At 41.7% G+C, this 19,238-nt stretch overlaps 2 protein-coding genes across 2 annotated transcripts; both read left to right on the forward strand.

Annotated features, from left to right (window-relative positions):
* The first annotated feature begins 766 nt into the window (after nucleotides 1-766).
* LOC139333383 (1-phosphatidylinositol phosphodiesterase-like) lies at nucleotides 767-1,775 on the forward strand. Its single transcript, XM_070965741.1, has 2 exons — nucleotides 767-819; nucleotides 935-1,775. Exons 1-2 carry the CDS (start codon nucleotides 767-769, stop codon nucleotides 1,773-1,775), a joined length of 894 nt encoding a protein of 297 aa, XP_070821842.1.
* Nucleotides 1,776-4,311: 2,536 nt separating this feature from the next.
* On the forward strand, nucleotides 4,312-10,152 carry tmem176l.4 (transmembrane protein 176l.4). Its single transcript, XM_070966849.1, has 7 exons — nucleotides 4,312-4,369; nucleotides 5,958-6,152; nucleotides 7,946-8,065; nucleotides 8,234-8,290; nucleotides 8,674-8,877; nucleotides 9,404-9,526; nucleotides 9,697-10,152. Exons 2-7 carry the CDS (start codon nucleotides 5,976-5,978, stop codon nucleotides 9,718-9,720), a joined length of 705 nt encoding a protein of 234 aa, XP_070822950.1. The 5' UTR covers nucleotides 4,312-4,369; nucleotides 5,958-5,975; the 3' UTR covers nucleotides 9,721-10,152.
* The last annotated feature ends 9,086 nt before the right edge of the window (nucleotides 10,153-19,238 follow it).

Consider the following 19,238-nt stretch of genomic DNA (forward strand, 5'->3'; position numbering starts at 1 on the left):
ACTATGAATCTCATTGCCTGGAAAAAAGCTTAAATCTGAATCCTACCCCTGGTGTTTTTACTGACACATCAGTGTGAGTGTGACCATACCTGCCTTAACAGTCCTTAACCTACTGTACATATAATCTGTTTCAGATACAGTATGTATATTCCTCAGTTCTGCCCTGTTTTATTAGGTAATAAGCTTTTGTTCAGTTACTGATAGCCCATGTTCAATGTAATATCACAAATTAGATGGCAAAGATAATAACTCACACATTTTTGGCTCATTTAGCTCTTATTTAACAGTTGAGCCATCATATATTTGTTGCACCGGTGCAGCTGCTGGCATTCAAGGTAATGCATGTTAGAAATCAAATCTAATCAAGTCCAGTAAAAGGACCTGCCTTCTCAAACACCACAATCTGTGCAAACATGTTTTAATGTCCTTCATCAAGAACAATCAGTCACACATCTGATATTTATCGTCCACGCCTCAGATTTTCCAGATAACCAAGCAATATAAGTTTGGATATGTAGCTGAGCAGTCCACATTGTGACCATCGCAGCAGTCTGCAGTGAAATCTTCTTGCCTGTAAGGTATAGTACAAAAAAATCATTCATTTTAGCCGGCGCTGTTTATTAAAACCTTCCAGGTGTGTGCTTACCTTGGTTAAGTCCTTAGTAATTTATCCATGCCTGCCTTTTATTCAAAATGAATGATTTTGCTGTGATAAATGTGTAAATATTTTTACAATTTATTTGCTAGATTGCTCATCTTTCTGAGAATGAAGGCTGCTCACAAGTGTCTGCTTTTCCACTTTGTTTTGCTGTCTGTCATGTAAGTATAATCTGAAAGATTTGCAAATAAAATACACGCAGAGATACTTTTTAGACTGTAACTTTGTGGCATTGGAATTATTGTAACATCACAAAATCTTGTTTTAAATGATCAGCTTTTTGTGCCATGGCCAGTACTTCAATGACAAGGGAAAACTTGTGCTGCCGGAGTCCTACAAAATTCCATGGATGGCAAAAGTTCAGGATTTCCTCACCCTCTCTCTCGTCACCATCCCTGGTACCCATGACAGCATGGCCCTGTATGGAGGTCCAGAGGCTGAATGCCAGGCTTTCTCCCTGATGGATCAGCTCAGGGCCGGCATTCGCTTCCTGGATCTCAAAGTGTTTGGGCTAGGTGGCACCCTCTATGTCATTAAAGGGGTGGCGTATCAGCACAGCACGCTGAAGGAGGTCCTAGACACCGTCCAGGCCTTCCTGTCAGAGTATAAGACCGAGGCTGTGCTCATTGAAGTGCGAGCAGATTCTTTCGAGAAGATCTTGGTCAATGAACTGGTTGAGGGTCTGATTGGCAGCGACCAGCATTATTGGGTGACCTCCGGAATGCCAACTATGGGTCAGGTCAGGGGCAAGATCGTGTTTTTGCAGAAGAATACGTTCACACTAGGAATTCCTCTCATCGAACCAGATGGGACAGGTAGCCAGAAGGTCACCAACATTCAAGATAAAGACAACAGAATAGTCAAACAGCTGAGCCAAGCTGCTGAAGCCTGTGGAGGCGATAATGCTGTTTTGACCTACACCAGCGGCACCGGCTTTGGTAGTTTCTGGGGAATGTTCCTGACTCCCAAAAGAGTAGCTGAAAAGGTAAACCCATGGCTCAATCAATACCTCAGGCAGTTTTTCCCCAATCAGCACAGACCATGCTTGGGTATCATTGCCATGGACTTCCCTGGCTTTGACCTCATTCAAGATGTTATCAATCTAAACACCTGGTAGAGGTTCAGGAATGCTGTTCAATGTGAACCATCATGTGTTTAAGTGATGAAGGTTGAAGGTTTGAATGTGAAGGATCACTATGACGTCTTTTCTGTAGCTTTCTCATCACTCATCATTGTTCACACATTGTTACAGCTGAAATGTCTGGAAATCCACAATGTAATCTGACGACTGGTACCCGCCCTGTCTTTCTCAGCTCTGTACTGTGTAAAATTGGACACAATGGCAGTAAAATGTTCTGACCATAAACATGAGCAGAATAAATTTCATTTTATTGCCTCCTCATTGATCTGAAGCTCGTGTGTCTCACAGATTTTGCCAATACAACAATGTAAAAAACTCAGTAAAATAACTGCATTCATTATCTACTTAAGTAAAAGTACACAGGTATTATCAGCAAAATGTACTAAAAGTGTCAAAAAAGTACAACAAAATAAGCATAAGAAGCATTTTAATGTTGTAGCTAGTTGAGGTTGGGCTTATTTGAATGACTTACTGTAACGCGATTTAAACATGATTATTCTGAAACTGAGCTGTTGGATGTTGATCATTCACAGAGTCTGAGTCTCTGTCATTGACTCTGAGTCAGAGTCAGAGTCTTCAGCAGAGACAGAAGGTAAACTGGCACATTTGTTTAATTTGTTACGACATTGTGACATAAGTCAACAAGAAATTTCGTCATGCGTCATGATGTTATCTTTTATTACGAGAAACAGAGAGATGGAGCTGGAAGAGTTTCCCTGGCATCAATTCACACTTTACTGTTAGCTTGCAGAACATATGTCACAATGATTAACGTCTACAGGGAATGTCATAAAAATTTCAACTAGAAAACAGCATGCAGGGTTTATTTCAAGTAAGATGAATTACACCTGTCACACCTCACCACATGATGCAGACATTTCAAAACGTAAATCATTTGATATTTCTGCCTGCAGGTGGAAGAAAAGAACATTTCGTAACCAAGAGTCTTATCAGCTTCCTCAGTTTCACCTCTAAAGGACAAGAGTAGGTCGCCTGGATTAGAGCCACTTGTTAAGAACTGAGAATTAACCAAACAGCCTTACCAGACAAAAAGCTGATGCTAGGCAAGATCCTAATTAAGAAGGAGGGGTGCAGGGAGCATTCAGATGTTTTTTTTAAGTACAAGTAAAAATACTCTGTGAAAGTTGTGTGTTGAAAATGTTGCTCATGTGAAAATGTGCTTTTAAGTATCAAAGGTAAAAGCAGTAAATACAGAGAAAATGGGTCAGCAAACTGTGATTCTTCCCTTGTACTCAAGAAAATATTTGGGAGTTTAATCAGTTGTGAAAATAACATTAGTTGCAGGCTGCACGGTGGCGCAGCAGGTAGTGTGCGTGCCTCACAGCAAGAAGGTCGCAGGTTCGATTCCCGGGTCAGGGCCTTTCTGTGTGAAGTTTGCATGTTCTGCCCGTGGGTTCTCTCCGGGTACTCTGGCTTCCTCCCACGGACCAAAAACATGCTCATTAGGTTATTTGGTGACTCTAAATTGCCCCTAGGTTTGAGTGTGAATGGTGTGTGTATGTGCCCTGCGATCGGCTGGCGACCGGTCCAGGGCGTACCCCGCCTCTCGCCCGTTGACAGCCGAGATAGGCTCCGGCCCCCCCGCGAGCCCGAAAGGGATAAGCGGCATAGAAAATGGATGGATGGATGTAATATGTATGTCTGTTATTTGGCAGTCGATCTGATTTTCAGCTGTTCAAACTGCAGCTCTGTATCCTCGACCTCTAACAATCATCATCAATGCATTTCCTTCCTCATAAAACATTTACAGAGCTACATTTTTAGAAATGTCAAACCTGCATTGTTCGCAAGCAGTCTTCTTCTTCCTTGCCTTTGTCAACACGTTGCTGCATGTCTTGGCACATTACCGCCACCTGCAGGTCAGAAGAATAGAGACAAACAAAATGGGGCTAATAAAAAAACGCTTTGTAGTGCTTTTAAGTATGAAGCTACAGAAGGAGACGATTAGCTTAACTACTTCACTGTAGATGGCATAAACAGCTGGCCTGGCTCTGTCTGATGATTAAAAAAATCTGCCTATGACCGCTAGAGTTTACTAAATAATAATGTTTCATGTGGTGTTACACGCAAATGTCAACAAAAGTCTAACAGTGTCCTGACTTTGACTGCACCCTTGTTTGTTTGAGTGAGCCGATTGTCTTATAAAAATGCAGCCTCTGTTGGGTACCAAGTCCAAGTTGTTCTCATTTTGACCTGCAGCAGCGACTGCCTTCAGTTAAATGGGGTTGTGCTGGTGTTTGGATTCATGACACCTGCACCTCTGGCTGCACCCCTGCACATCACTGCCACCTCTTCTTTGCTTTAGGCTGTAAGAATAGCACTTCAATAAAAATCAGGGTATTTCTGGTTATTTGTACATCTTTGTGTTTATCTGAATGATCAGCAAAGGGTTAAGTTTCTTGATGGGGGTAGGTCATTCTGGGAACAGGCTGACAGTAGTTCTTCTGCTTTTTCAAACAAGAATTGTGCAAACAAACATACGGTCAGAGAGATTTTGTCGAGTGGAGTACAATCACTTCATTTCTTCTTCTACTCTGAGACACAAAAAGGTGAGTCTTTATGATCTTAGGATAGTGGAACAAATTGGCAGCTTCTCAGGAGAAAACAGGTGCGTTGGTGGGTTTAAGACCAAATTTTAGGTGCCACCTGTGTTACTATATCAGAATCTGAATCAGAAAAAGCTTTATTGCCAAGTACGATTTTACACATACAAGGAATTTGTTTTGGTGATCTTGGTGCATGACAATCTTCTAAAAATAGACTATTAAAAAGTGAAAAATATAACAATATAAATATTCCCACCTCATCCCACTTTTTCTGCCTGGTTTCCAATATTTTCTTTTTCTCGCTCACTGATTGCAGGGCTGCTCAGAGGCAATGCGCTTGGTGCTGCAACTTGTTGTTGGAAGCTGCAGTTTATTACAACAATACTGATGAGTCACATTAAACTATTGCAATATTTGAGAAAAATGTTTTTTCCCTGTCAAACTGTTTTCTTCAAGGTCAAGAATGAACTTGAACGTTAGCTTGCTAGCTTATGGTTAAACTGTTGCTTTTGCACACTGGTGCAGAGCTAATGTTATTATATGTTTTAGGTTGATATACACTGTGGTAACTTCAATCAGCTATTTTTCTTGCTCTAGTTAACATGATGAGAACAGTCCTATGTGTGTGTGATGCTGTGCTTTTTCAAAAATGGTTTAAAAAAGATTTGTACGATTTAAAAATGAGTCAGCTGGACCACAGTGGGCCAGTTTGTTGACATGGCTGAAAATTAAATGTGAGAGGTTATTTCATATATTTTTACCGACTGATTCAGAGTAATAACTGTAAAAACAGGCTTGACTCCATCATTACTTGCATCCTGTAGTCTGTCCGCTCAGTTGCCAGTTTATTAGGGACACCTAGCTAAAACTAATGCAGTCTAAATCAGCTGAATCTGAACTGAATCCTGCCTTCATGAAGCTTAGAATTGTCCATTTGTGATGAAACTGTTTTAGAAAGTGAACTGTGTTACATTATACAGGGATGTGTTTCTGTTTAGCCTTCACTGGACAAAATAATGGAAACACCCTTACCTACCAAAACCCATCATCAAGTCTGCCAGGTGTCCGCTGCACTTAACACTGCAGCTATTAAGGCTTGTTTATCCATGAAGTTGGGGGGTTTCACAGGAAACAGATGTAGAAAATAGTCACAGTCAAAATGCTGAATGAAAACAGAGACAGACTTTCAGTTCCTACTTTGGGTTAAGCTGGGTCAAAATGCTGGATTGTACAGTTCCTACATATTTCATCAGATCCTTCCTGATTGGTGATTACTGACGTCTTTTGACCGCCATGTTTACAGTGAGGCCTTTCTGAGCAGAACCCCTCCTGCTGACTGAAGAGATCTTCATGTGCAGAATCAGTGGAGGGCGTCTAACTTCAACCACATAACATTTGACAGATACGATTCATTGTTTTATGAACTGTAGTGGAAACTGTGTTGTGCACATCAGTTTTAGCCTCAGTTACAGCTGGTTTTCAGATTGAAAATGATGATGATGATTTGATGTCAGTATTGAAGTGTAAAGAACCAGCAGCCATAACCTGATTCAGCTGATTTAAAGTTCATGTACTGTCTCGTCTCTTTCAGTCTACAGCAGCGGGCAGGATGTCTGTGGCCATGTCAAAGGCTGATGGGGTCACTGTGCTCTCTATGACCTCTGACCCCCAGAGTGCTTGTCCTCCATTTTGTCAAATCCTCAAAGGCCTTTGCTACAGCCCTGTGTGCTGCTCCGTGTCCCAGCACCTGGGGAGTGTCCAGAAAACTTCTCAGTCAGACTTCGGGGTGAGTTACAACCTCATACTATATGTTTGAAGTTGCTCTGTGACTTCTGTCCACTTCTGTCTCAGCTCTGTACCTGCTGTGGAGCCTCAGGCGATGTTCTGAATAAGCGTCTGCACCACAGGGCTGCTCTGCACCTTTGACAACGTTACCTGGCAGCTGCAGTGATGCTGTACAGCTTGTTCATGCTGTGTTTCCTCCAGTGTTGTGCCATTGAGCCATAGTTGATGAACTTGTTCATATTTTGGGAAAACGTGAACTGAACATACTGTGTTACTGCCTGATGAACGTTACTGTGAACTCGTTCATTCTGGTGTCTGTGAACGGCACGCTCTCTCAGTTTAATAGGCTGCCAGATTTCCATAGAAATCCGAAAACCTGGCTAAAACACACCGTAAACAGGCCTTAATATGTAGCGGAAAAAAACACCCAATCTGGCAACACCAGCCAACGGTGTCGCATCGCCACATGCGTCATCAAAACAAAAAGCAGCATGGAGGCGTCATATGATCATTTAAATGAGTTTTATGACAAGGTCAGTGAGGATGGGAAAAATCTTACATTTCTGTGCAGACTTTGCCCGCTGGTTTTCAAAAAGAAAATCCGCCCTTCAGTCACATGGGGTGAAAGCTGCAGCTGCTGGACTGAATGGACAGCAACAAAGCGTTGAAGCTGCAATGGGGAAATGCTGTCCCCTCAATGCTAATGTAAACCCTGGTTGGATGAGGATTCAAAATTGGGTATGAAGATGAAATCTGATCCATAGTTACAGTGATAAAACTGATAAAATAATTGCTGTCTGTGGTTCTATATGGGCTCCCTGCTGAAAAAAGTCAGAGAAACCATTAGGCAACCATTAGGTATATTCTATTGGTCTCTAATGGCTACTTATGTTTTCCTAATGGTTCGGTTTGTTTTTCTAATGGGATTCTATTATCTACTATACAAATCTACAGGACTTTAACCGGTCCCTACTAATGGTTCCTGCAGGAGTGTAATGGTTCCTACAGGAGTCTTAATGGTTCCCACAGGCATTTCTATACCAGTCTAGTCTGGTTCCTAATGTGATGGAGAAACACAGATGTTATAGCCTTCTTTGGCGATCACATCTGTGATTTCTAGTGGGTCCTTGTGTAGGTTATACACAATTACACATATGTATAGACATGTCTCTGGGGCCCAGTGTTAGAACTCTGCTATAATTTCTGTTGCAGCAGTAGGTTTCTAATTGTTTCTAAGTAGGTTTCTCATAGTTTTCTAATAGTTTTAGATCCTAATGGGACCAGTTTTCTAATGGTTTTAGCTCCTAATGGAACCAGTAGCTTTCTAATGGTATTACATTCTAATGGGACCAGTAGGTTTCTAATGGTTTAACATCCTAATGGGACCATTAGGTCTCTAATGGTTTTATATCCTAATGGTACCATTAGGTTCCTCATGGCTTCACATCCTAATGGGACCAGTAGGTTCCTAATGGTTTCTTCTAATGGTTCCTAATGGGGTTTCAATTCCCATTAGACCATTAGAAACCTAATGGTTCCTAGTGTTTTTTTTTTAATGGTAGTCTACTGGATTTTTCATCAGGGCTGTGTCAATAATTTTGAAAAATAATAGCTCGCAGCAACATATAGAAAAAAGAACTATGAACTAGTTCATTTTTGGAACGGTGAACTTAGTTCAAAATTTTGAATTATGAACTACGAACTGAACTAGTTCATTTTAACATTTGTGAACTGAACTTTGAACTAGTTTATGTAGAAAGTGAACTTTCCCAACACTGGTTTCCTCCTCCGCAGGCTCTGCATATTATGATCGGGTTGCTCAACATCGGCCTTGGAGCGATCCTCAGCGGACATTATGGTTTCTCTTCGTGGGAACTGAATTATTCCAAGTTTCCTTTTTGGATCGGAGCAATTGTAAGCGAGTTAATATTGGATTTTATTGATTAATTTTTTATTTAAAATTCACATCTGGATACACCAAAAGTTTCTCCCAAAGCTGGAGTGAAGACAAGTACAACTTCATTCTGGAATGTGGAAGAATGGGCGTTGAAAGATTTTGTTTGTTGTTGTTGTTTTTTCTAGTTTATCTTGTTTGGCATCATGAACATCTTGTCTGAGAAATACCCCAGTCCATGTCTGGTGAGTAGTTCAGATTTATAGCATCCTCATGTCATCTTTCATTTTATTATCATCTTATTCTTGTTTTAGTTCAAGACAAATGAAATAGAGAATTTTGTACTTGAAACATCCCAACACACCCATGTTGCCTCACATGCATACATTATGTATTTCAATTGGAGAGGACAGAATATAGATTTAGTGTCTCGCTCACTGGCACTTTTGCAGACTTTACAGTTAATATCATCCACGCAGCTGTTTCCACTGCAGACATACAAACCTCTCAGTGTGAAAGGGCGAGATTGTCTGTGACTCTTTAACTGCATGAGTGCACTGTATGCTGTTTATTGCCTGTTGTGGGTTTTTGTTTGGTTGTGCTTAAACTGACATGTCTTCTATTTAAGGTCATCCTCAATGTGATTCTGAATCTGGCAGGAGTTGCCTTTGCCATTGCAGCCATCGTACTCTACAGCATTAATATAGCACAAATGAAGTGGAGGATGTGGTGGATGTGTCGACCTAATTATTACATTTCACGATACACTACATCATCTCCTCGTCGGGACATTGTGACGGAGAGATGCAAGGAAGGCAAAGCATTGATTATGGTACGTATGGAAAATGTCATCTCAGTGTTCAAAATCCAAGTTATATTACTGATGAGTGGATAATAGAGGGCTTGTTGATTATTTGACCCTTTACAGATCTACAGACTTACAACAGATTTATTATGAGGAACCTCTCACAATCACTGGTGCCACAGACATTAAATTAACTAAAATTAAAAAAAAACAATGATAAAATGATTAGTTGATGAATTACTTATTCATTGACAAAAAATACATAACCAGCTATATTTATGGATTCATCGTTTTAACAATTTAGCAAGCAAAAATGCTAAATATGAGCTGAAATATGAGGAATTGCAGCTTTGCTCTGTTTTATATGATGTTTTTGGGATTTTTGACTTTTGGTCGGACAAAACGAGAAAAGTTAAGGTGGTTAACTGTCGTCGTTGTTTGAGAGGACAGAGCCATGATGATGTTACCTGATCTCATTCACTTTCATTCATCTTCTTAAACACAGGAGTTTAAAGATCTTAAAGTAAACACACTCGTTTTTGTGTCCCACCAGATGCTTCTGCAGAGCGTCAATGCTGTGCTGATCGTCCTGTCGGTCCTGGAGCTCTGCATCGTCATCAGCTATGTCGTCCTGGGGATCAAGGCTCTGAGGAGCAGTATGAAGAGAGAAGTCAAGGTAGAGCCTGCAAACTCATGTCTAACTGTTGAACCTGTTGTTTAATGTTCACTGAACACAAATGCTTCAGTTTTCCTTTTTTTAATGCCTCTTCTTGTTTCAGTCCTTATGTGTGAACGGAGCCAGAAAATGATGAACCTCAGGTCATAATGATTGTTTTTCTCTTTTAGAGCACTGATGACCCAGAACACTAAAAATCACTGCTGGAGGAAGTCACCACTGACCCTAAAGCCTAAAGAAAGAAATCTCTGCTTTGTGGTACTATAATCCTGTGTGTATATCGTTGACTGTGTGTATTATAACGTCAGTGATTTCCACAAATGATCTGTCTAACTGCTGGTCTTTTCCTGCAAGCGTAGCTTAAATATATTTGCACTTATATTTTAGAGTATTTTTGATAGCTATCTGCACTAAATTGTGTCTGCTGCTGTCTATTTCATTCTCTGTTGATGTTTCTCTAAAACTGTTTCCATTTATCATGATTCTCTACGAAGTCATGTGCCTCACAATCAGTATTTGTATATAGAAGGGAAGGTCGTGCATGTGTGTGACACTGATGGACTGATGGGGTCTTTGTTTGCTATTTTACAATATGCAACCTTTAGAAAATAAAGGCATCAAACCAATTGACTGTTACAAATTTGACTGTATTCCTGTCATGTGTTTAATTAACTAGTTGTAAAAGAAGTCAATTGCTTGGGCAGTGCAGGGAAGTCCTGGAAACTGCATTTAGATAATAATAAAAATCATCAGAAAATACAATTGAATAGTTAAATGAACAAAATGGGGTGGTGCTGGGGAAATTTGGACTCATGATCTTTAAGCTTTTGGCTACAGCCCCTGCATATCATTACCTTATCAAAGTAGAGTATAAACAGTGATCTTTTTATCTGAATGATCAGCAAAGGGTTAAGTTTCTTCATGGCTTCCATATCGCGGGGAGGTACATCTGGGAAGCTCCTCTCCTCCAATTTCTGTGCAACAGTCGCTCAGTCAAACATATCAGGTGGAGCACAGCACGACACACGACAGCAGACACAAAACGTAAGTCTTCATTCTATGGTTTGATTCAGTTTGTAAGGAAACCTAATCAAATTTTAGCCCATCCTCATTTTGTATATAGCCTTGCTTCCTAACTAAATCCAACCATGTAAGACGTTCAGTGTAAATCAAGTTTGTTAATGGACACATTTTTCAAGTTTGAACCCACCAGAGGATAGAAGGAGTTTTTAGAAACTTCTCAGGAGATAAAAAGTGTGTGTCAGGGTGGATTAAAATACATAAAACAGGACTTAATGTTGGTGAAAATGCTGGTGATTTCTGAGCATACACATGTATTGTAATAATATGGCTTCTATAGGGTGATGGTAAACAATTGAAATATTTGACAAAAATGATATTAGCCCCTTTTTAGAATTAATTAAGTTTTTTTCAAAACAAAAAATCACCACTTAATATAGTAGATAATTATTAATAATAGCATTTTAAAAGATTTTTCAACTATCAGTCTACCAACCTAAATGAAGTCTCTTGTTTTCGAAAGTGACAGGACAACGTGATTTAGTGATTTGATATATGACTTAAATGGTTCCATCATGTATGATTCTGTTAGCCCTGATTCTTTTGTTGGAAGCCCAAGAACAAGACTGGAGAATTCATGAACAGGCCGACCAAAGTTCAAGTGAACTAACTGCAATATAATACAAAAGATGTGTGTGTGTTGTTTTCAAGGCGTGTATCTAACGAGACAAACTAAAACAGAAAACAGATAAGAGAGGATTCTGTGGGCACATCCGGCGTCCGTCTTATCGAGTAGAATGCCACAGTGTTCAAACTGAGGAGGATGATTTGCAGGTTCACATGAGTACATAGTCAGATGATTTGCAGGTTACATGAGGACAGAAAAATACATGAATACAAATGAAAAGGGAATAATTCACAGTGAGTAAAATGGACCCTAAATATAACATTCCCCCTTTTGACATAATTTTATTATGTCAATTAAACATAGAACGTTCTCGCTGTGTCACAACTGTGAGCTGCAGCCAGCCTAGCAGGCCCCCAAACTGCAAGTGGCTACCTCCCTCAGATGCAGCACAACCAGATAGGAGATATTTGATCCCACCTTTGATATAATTCTATTATATAAACACAAAATGCGTTGAGCGTCCTGTATGTGTGCAAGTATGTGTAAGCTGCTCTGCATTGCATATAAGTGCAGCAAGCAATTCTTCATTGCACAGGCATGTGGAAATGATAAACAGAGCAATGTGGGCATACCAAAAGAGTCATAAAATAAAGCATTAGCTGAACAATTCATATCAGGATTTACAACCATGGTGCAGGGAACAGAACCTCTTTCCCAGGGAAGTACAACCGTCCAAAACTCTGCTGATGGCATATCCGAAATGAGCACAAAAATCGTAAAAGAAAACTATAAATTTCACGCCTCTACATGTGTATAATGCTCCTATAATACGAAGCCATCTTCTGGCTTCTGAGGCAGTAGTCCTATTGATTTTGACAGGAGCTATTGTAGTATAATTTTTAGGAGAATAAGGGTTTAGAGTAGAGAAGATAGTTACAGAAGAGAAAGGGTTAAAAAAGAAGGAGAAAAGTAGACGGAGTGAGGACGAGGGGTGAGCAGGTCCTCCCCTCTCACACACACCCTTGACACACACACACACAGTGAGAAACAGACATACACGCACAGAGTCGAAGTATCAGAGTAAGAGTGCAGGTGCGGAGAGCTACACACACACACACACATATGCGTAGGAGGAGAGTAGCAGAGACACACACACACAGGAGAGAGAGCAGCGGAGTAACACACACACAGGAGAAAGAGTGGTGGAGTAACACACACAGGAGAAAGAGCAGTGGAGTAACACACACACAGGAGAAAGAGCAGTGGAGTAACACACACACAGGAGAAAGAGCAGTGGAGTAACACACACGCAGGAGAAAGAGCGGCGGAGTAACACACACAGGAGAAAGAGCAGTGGAGTAACACACACACAGGAGAAAGAGTGGCGGAGTAACACACACAGGAGAAAGAGCAGTGGAGTAACACACACACAGGAGAAAGAGTGGCGGAGTAACACACACACAGGAGAAAGAGCAGTGGAGTAACACACACACAGGAGAGAGAGTGGCGGAGTAACACACACAGGAGAAAGAGCAGTGGAGTAACACACACACAGGAGAAAGAGTGGCGGAGTAACACACACACAGGAGAAAGAGTGGCGGAGTAACACACACACAGGAGAAAGAGTGGCGGAGTAACACACACGCAGGAGAAAAAGCGGCGGAGTAACACACACACACACACAGGAGAAAGAGCGGCAGAGTAACACACACACACACACACACACACACAGGAGAAAGAGTGGCGGAGTAACACACACACAGGAGAAAGAGTGGCGGAATAACACACACACAGGAGAAAGAGCGGCGGAGTAACACACACACACACACACACACACACACACACACAGGAGAAAGAGCGGCGGAGTAACACACACACACACACAGGAGAAAGAGTGGCAGAGTAACACACACACACACACACACACACACACACAGGAGAAAGAGCGGCGGAGTAACACACACACACACACAGGAGAAAGAGTGGCAGAGTAACACACACACACACACACACACAGGAGAAAGAGCGGCGGAGTAACACACACACAGGAGAAAGAGTGGCGGAGTAACACACACAGGAGAAAGAGTGGCGGACTAACACACACAGGAGAAAGAGTGGTGGAGTAACACACACACAGGAGAAAGAGTGGCGGAGTAACACACACACAGGAGAAAGAGTGGCGGAATAACACACACACAGGAGAAAGAGCGGCGGAGTAACACACACACACACACACACACACACACACACACAGGAGAAAGAGCGGCGGAGTAACACACACACACACACACACAGGAGAAAGAGTGGCAGAGTAACACACACACACACACACACACACACACACAGGAGAAAGAGCGGCGGAGTAACACACACACACACACACAGGAGAAAGAGCGGCGGAGTAACACACACACACACACACACACACCGGAGGCCTCGGAGCTGAGCTGCTCCAGAGAGAGAGCAGAAGAGGAGAAGTGAAATTGAAAACTTGCAGCAAATAGCTCATCAGTCATCAATTGGTCATATTATTTTAGGGATTTTAACGCTGCAAGGGTTTTTACTATTTCTCATTGGCATCATATGGAGTGTAATTGAAGATTTGAATGCTGCTTAAAAGTAAAATGGAACAAAATAGAACATAGAACAGAGGGAAAGCAGTGATAGTGAAGATGAAATGTTAAATCCTGAGTGCTGTGAAAGCAAAGGAGATATTGAAACTCGTGGCATCAGAACATATTTTTGGCTGGAACGAACCTACATTGATGACGAAGACGTAGAAAATTGGCAAACTGAACAAGAAATTAACTTGAAATTGTGGCTAATCACACAAATTATTGATTTGGCTCAAACAAAAGAGGAGTTTCCTTCAATACCGTGGGAAAGAGTGATACGAGGTTTGTGGACACCAAGTACTTTGGCAACAGTATTGGAAATACTGTGTAATTGTCCAACTGTTTCAGTAACTCTTCCCCTGCATCCTTTTTTAGGAATCCCTGAAAACTATAGCAGGAAGACACAGAGCCGCAGTAGACTAGAAATACGCATCGTCCCCAGGAGGGTAGAGTGGGAGACAGGACACCCTGACTCAAACAAGCTATAACTGCAGGAAAGATAATAGTACTGATAAGGACAAAAGGAGAGGGAGAGCCTGAGCTCACTAGACAGGAGTTAGGAGTAAAACAGGGCTTTATGGGAATCAAAATGTCAAAAGGAGAGGGGCTGTTAACCCCAGTAGAGCTAGTAATAAAACAGCACCCTGATTATGCGAAACAAATTAAGCAGTGCATGACAAAATGGCACAAGCAAACATCAGGAAGTCTACAGTGGCCAGAAAAAGGAACTTTTGAAGCATCCCGCTGCAGAGAAGTGAACATTAAACACTGTAAAGCTAAAGACACAAGCAACAGCAGAGAGGGAAAAAGAGCCCACATATCATTCTTTTTAACATCCCATATGATGCCTGCTGGTACACGGTCATTGATCTGTGCTCAGCTCCACTGCGTGGTTTAGTTCGAGCTGCAGGTCAAACGAATGGCTCAGCCAAATTGCAGAAGACTCCAGAAGCTGAAGGACCCTTTGTATCCCTTAAACAGGACATGCAACAGGCCCCAACACTTGGCAATCCTAACTATGCTAATGTGTTTCATTTGTACGTTGCAGAAAAGGCAGGATATGCATGTGCAGTATTGATGCAGGAAACTCCCACTGAGCTGCTGTCCCCATCCAAGCTATGGCTTCCACTCTGAACATCACGCTCCATCCCTCCACACTGTCTTTGCCTATGGATGAAATGAAAGTCCATCTGCTGAACACAACGCCTGTACAACGAGCTTACGTTATGGAACGGCGCAGAAGAGTCTTTACTTATATAGAGGAGCAACAACAACAGTGCTTTGCAGAACTGTACCGTATAGAGAAACAGCAATGGGAGAAGGAGAAAAAAAATTCTCCTGCAATCCACTGATAATCTTAAAACCATTAAACACCTCTTGGAAGTGACCGCTCAACAAGAGGCGTTGATCCGTCAAACGGAGGAGATCATTCAGCAGCATGAACACACTGAAGGGGTTGCAGCAAGATCCACCAGACCTCCATGCATTCTCTCCCTCTACTCCTCCTCCACCTAGCCCACCTAGTCCACCTAATCCACCTAGTCCTGCAGACTAGATACGTCCTGAATGCATCTCCATCATCCATACATGAATACCATGTCTCCATTCATGTATGTGTTACGTATGGATGGATGATTACTGAAAGGGAGTACGAAGAAATGACGTGTACCTTTAATACTATGTCTGTTCATCTCATATTCATTGCAAGCTTCAGGGCATTTAATCATTCGCAACTGGACTTTGTCAGTTTGTCTGACAAAGAGACAAACTGACAAAGTCCAGTTGCGAATGATTAAATGCCCTGAAGCTTACAATGACCTGGATGAATGAGAATATTCACAGGCATATTCATTGCATTTATCAGAATATATTACTTTCTGATTTGCAAGTGCATTACTAGAGTATGTTATAACTGGAAACCTAATGCTACTGCGTGAAAACTGAAAATTTAATGTTAAGCATTTACGCCTCACTCTCCTTGGGGAGAATTTGCTGCATCTTTCTTCTAAGGAGTGTTTTGACTTCTGAGCTTCTTTAATGATAAAATTCTAACTATTAGAGACAGAATTCATCGACTCCTGCAGTTAACAGGTACTGTTTTGTCTTCAAACGCAGAAATCGTAGAAACTGTTACTCAGTCTGTCGCAGTTTTAGACTGTTTTACTCCTGTTGACCTTCACCAACTAATTTCAATAATTTCATCATCAAAATCATCTACCTGTATTTTAGATCCTATCCCGACTAAGCTGTTTAAAGAAGTATTACCTCTAATTGACTCTTCAGTTTTAGACATGATCAATCTCTCTTTATCAACAGGCTACGTACCACAGTCCTTTAAAGTAGCTGTGATAAAACCGCTACTGAAAAAGCCTACTCTTGATCCAGGGGTTTTAGCCAACTATAGACCGATATCCAACCTTCCCTTTCTCTCAAAAACTCTTGAGAAAGCAGTTGCCAATCAGCTGTGCGATTTTCTAAACAATAATAGTTTATTCGAGGATTTCCAGTCAGGATTTAGAGTGCATCATAGCACAGAGACAGCACTGGTTAAAGTTACAAATGACCTTCTAATTGCATCTGATAAAGGATTTGTCTCTGTACTAGTCTTACTGGATCTTAGTGCTGCATTTGACACCATTGACCATGGCATCCTATTGCAGACACTGGAACATTTCATTGGCATTAAGGGAACTGCACTAAGCTGGTTTAAATCCTACTTGTCAGATCGCTCTCAGTTTGTACGCGTTAATGACGACTCCTCTGTGCTCACTAAAGTCAGCTATGGAGTTCCGCAGGGTTCTGTGCTTGGACCAATTCTATTCACCTTATATATGCTTCCTTTAGGTAAGATTATCAGGAAGCACTCAATAAATTTTCATTGCTATGCAGATGATACCCAGCTATATTTATCAATGAAACCGGAAGAAACCAGTCAGTTAACTAGACTACAAGCATGTCTTCATGACATAAAGACCTGGATGACCTGCAATTTTCTGATGCTAAACTCGGACAAAACTGAAGTTATAGTAGTAGGCCCTAAACATCTTAGAAAGTCACTTTCTGATGACATAGCAGTTATGGATGGCATTGCGCTGGCCTCCAGCACCACTGTAAAGAATCTGGGAGTTATCTTTGACCAAGACATGTCCTTTCACTCCCATGTAAAACAAATTTCAAGGACTGCCTTTTTTCACCTACGTAATATCGCAAAAATCAGGCATATTTTATCTCAAAATGATGCAGAAAAACTAGTCCATGCATTCGTAACTTCCAGGCTGGATTATTGCAATTCTTTACTATCAGGCTGCCCAAATTCGTTGCTGAATATTCTCCAGTTGCTCCAGAACGCTGCAGCACGTGTTCTGACAAAAACCAGGAAGCGAGATCATATTTCTCCAATACTCACCACTTTGCACTGGCTCCCTGTAAAGTTTAGAATAGAGTTTAAAATTCTCCTCCTTACTTACAAAGCCATAAATGGCCAGGCACCTTCTTATCTTAAAGAGCTCATAGTACCTTATTGCCCTACTCGAACACTGCGTTCCCAGAATGCAGGTCTACTTATGGTTCCTAAAGTCTCAAAAAGCAGAACAGGAGTCAGAGCATTTAGCTATCAAGCTCCTCTCCTGTGGAACCATCTTCCAGTCTTTGTCCGGGAGGCAGACACTGTCTCTACATTTAAGAGTAGGCTTAAAACTTTCCTTTTTGATAAAGCTTATAGTTAGGGCTGGCTCAGGCTTGTCCTGGACCAGCCCCTAGTTATGCTGCTATTGGATTAGACTGTCGGGGGACATCCCAAGATACACCGAGCTCCTCCGTCCTTCTGTCCCTCTCCATCCGCACGCTCTCATGTCCTACCACAGCGTGTTACTAACTTAGCTCCTTCCCCGGAGTCTCTGTGCTTTGTCGTCTTGCAGGTTCCCATGGACAGTGGCTGAATCTGGATTGTGGATTTCAGCTGCGTCTCCTGCCTTGGCCCTGCCTGACATCCACTGCAACTGCTACTGCTATTATTACATCCACTGTCACTGTTACTGTGACTGCGTGTCTGTCTCTCTGTCTCTGTCTCTGTCTCTGTCTCTGTCTCTGTCTCTGTCTCTGTCTCTCTCTCTCTCTCTCTCTCTCTCTCTCTGACTGCTTTTCTGTCTGTCTGTCTGTCTGTCTGTCTGTCTGTCTGTCTGTCTGTCTGTCTGTCTGTCTGTCTGTCTGTCTGTCTGTCTGTCTGTCTGTCTCACTCTCCCTCTGTTGCTCTTCCTCTCTCACCCAACCGGTCGAGGCAGATGGCCGCCCACCCAGAGTCTGGTTCTGCTCGAGGTTTCTGCCTGTTAAAAGGAAGTTTTTCCTCGCCACTGTCGCCAAGTGCTTGCTCATGGGGGAATTGTTGGTTTCTTTGTAGATAAAAGAGCTTGGTCTGTACCAGCTCTATATGGAAAGTGTCCTGAGACAACTTCTGTTGTGATTTGGCGCTATACAAATAAAATTGAATTGAATTGAATTGAAAAATTGTTTTTACTCATAAGTTGATCAGTTGATTATATGTTCTGACTGGCTGCTACCTTGGCCAGGTCTCTCTTGTAAAAGAGATTTTGAATCTCAATGGGACTTCCTGGTTAAATAAAGGTAATAATAAAGGATCCCTGTCATGAATGGTATGGTAGAACCGGCAATGATGTGACTTTACAGTCACAAAGGGGGGAGATGTAGTACAACTTTTTCTAACAGAGATGTGACGGCTGATTTGCTGAGCATGATATTGTAGTAGAAATGATTTGTTGAGTAGAAATAGAGAAGTGGAGAAATCATGAAATCAACTAGGCTCATAGAGGATCCTCACGCAGGGGTCTCTGTCTCTGCAGCTGCTTTCTGGGACTTTCCATGACCTTGCAGGTGTCTTGGCAGCTGCTTCCTCTTTATATATCTATAAGACAGAACACAGAACTGAATCCTTCAGGCTTGCATGCTGTGCCTTCCTGAACACATTCTCCTTTATAGTCGACAATAAAGTAATTTGCTCTTCAGACTTCTGACTCCTGCAGATCTTCATTGAGCACCTTCAAGACCGTTTTTCCTCAACAATTGGACAGCTGAATTTGAGTTTTTTGGCCCTTTGTTGGTTTGTAAATTCGGTTTCAATTCCACAACACTATTAATGACAGGAAAGCACCAGTCCAATCTGGAGGTAGTGTATTCCTTAGTGAATTTCCCCACAGTACTAATAAACGTCAGCGCGTGCGTAAGTAAGCAAGGTAGCATTAGCCCAATCAGTGACATCAATGGTGTTAATACAGCAGTCGTCTGAGATGCTACCAACAGGTGAGCCTGTGGCGTTAGTTCTCTCTAGACAGGTGTGGTTATGTTTAACAGGGGTAAAGATTGGGGGAAACGCCTGTGGTGGAGCCAATGGATAAGGCACTTCTAGGAGTTTACAGGTGTTACTAGGGTTGTCTAT

Source organism: Chaetodon trifascialis, chromosome 7 (assembly GCF_039877785.1).
Source record: "Chaetodon trifascialis isolate fChaTrf1 chromosome 7, fChaTrf1.hap1, whole genome shotgun sequence".
In the NCBI taxonomy this organism is placed as follows: Eukaryota; Metazoa; Chordata; class Actinopteri; order Chaetodontiformes; family Chaetodontidae; genus Chaetodon; species Chaetodon trifascialis.